Genomic DNA, 512 nt, shown 5'->3' with positions numbered 1-512 from the left:
TATTGAATGGTAATTCCTCTGATAGTTCTTTGAATATATATATACACATTCCTCATAAAAATTTAAAAAAAAATTGAAGGAAATCCATTACCAATTACATGAAAATATATCCAAATTTACTGAAATTCAATCATAATTCATAAATATCTACAAAGAATGCATTTATATATAACACATAAGTAAATCCACACATGCACTTTACCTATCTACCTACCTATCTCTCAATATGTTTTGCTTACTCACATGTATAGTGTAGTCAACTTGTGGCGCCATTTCTGCGTTCGTTCCACCAGACAAGGTCAGGTAGGTTGGGCTGCTGGCGTACAGTGCACACGGCAAGGCTGCTTGTATTAAGAGACTCACACTCCTGAAACGGAAAGACGTGGGAAATCACTCGCTTGAAATTCTGAACAGAGTTGATATTTGCTATTCTACTCCTGGTCAGTTTTAACTTAGTTTTCTGTATATGATATTAAAAAAAGGATAAGAGAGACAAGAGGAAGCCAAATATA

At 34.4% G+C, this 512-nt stretch overlaps 1 protein-coding gene across 1 annotated transcript in view; it reads right to left on the bottom strand.

The window, feature by feature from the left end:
* Positions 1-512, bottom strand: part of LOC119592481 (RNA 3'-terminal phosphate cyclase-like) — a gene marked incomplete in the record, with an annotated part of 10,949 nt that overhangs the window by 6,842 nt on the left and 3,595 nt on the right. The window contains 1 exon segment of the mRNA XM_037941313.1: positions 244-367. Within this exon segment, the coding sequence (XP_037797241.1) occupies positions 244-367 (124 nt within the window).

The sequence above is a fragment of the Penaeus monodon genome, chromosome 30 (genome assembly GCF_015228065.2).
Source record: "Penaeus monodon isolate SGIC_2016 chromosome 30, NSTDA_Pmon_1, whole genome shotgun sequence".
In the NCBI taxonomy this organism is placed as follows: domain Eukaryota; kingdom Metazoa; phylum Arthropoda; class Malacostraca; order Decapoda; family Penaeidae; genus Penaeus; species Penaeus monodon.
The sequence above is the reverse complement of the archived record's forward strand: the minus strand, read 5'-3'. Positions and strand labels throughout refer to the sequence as shown.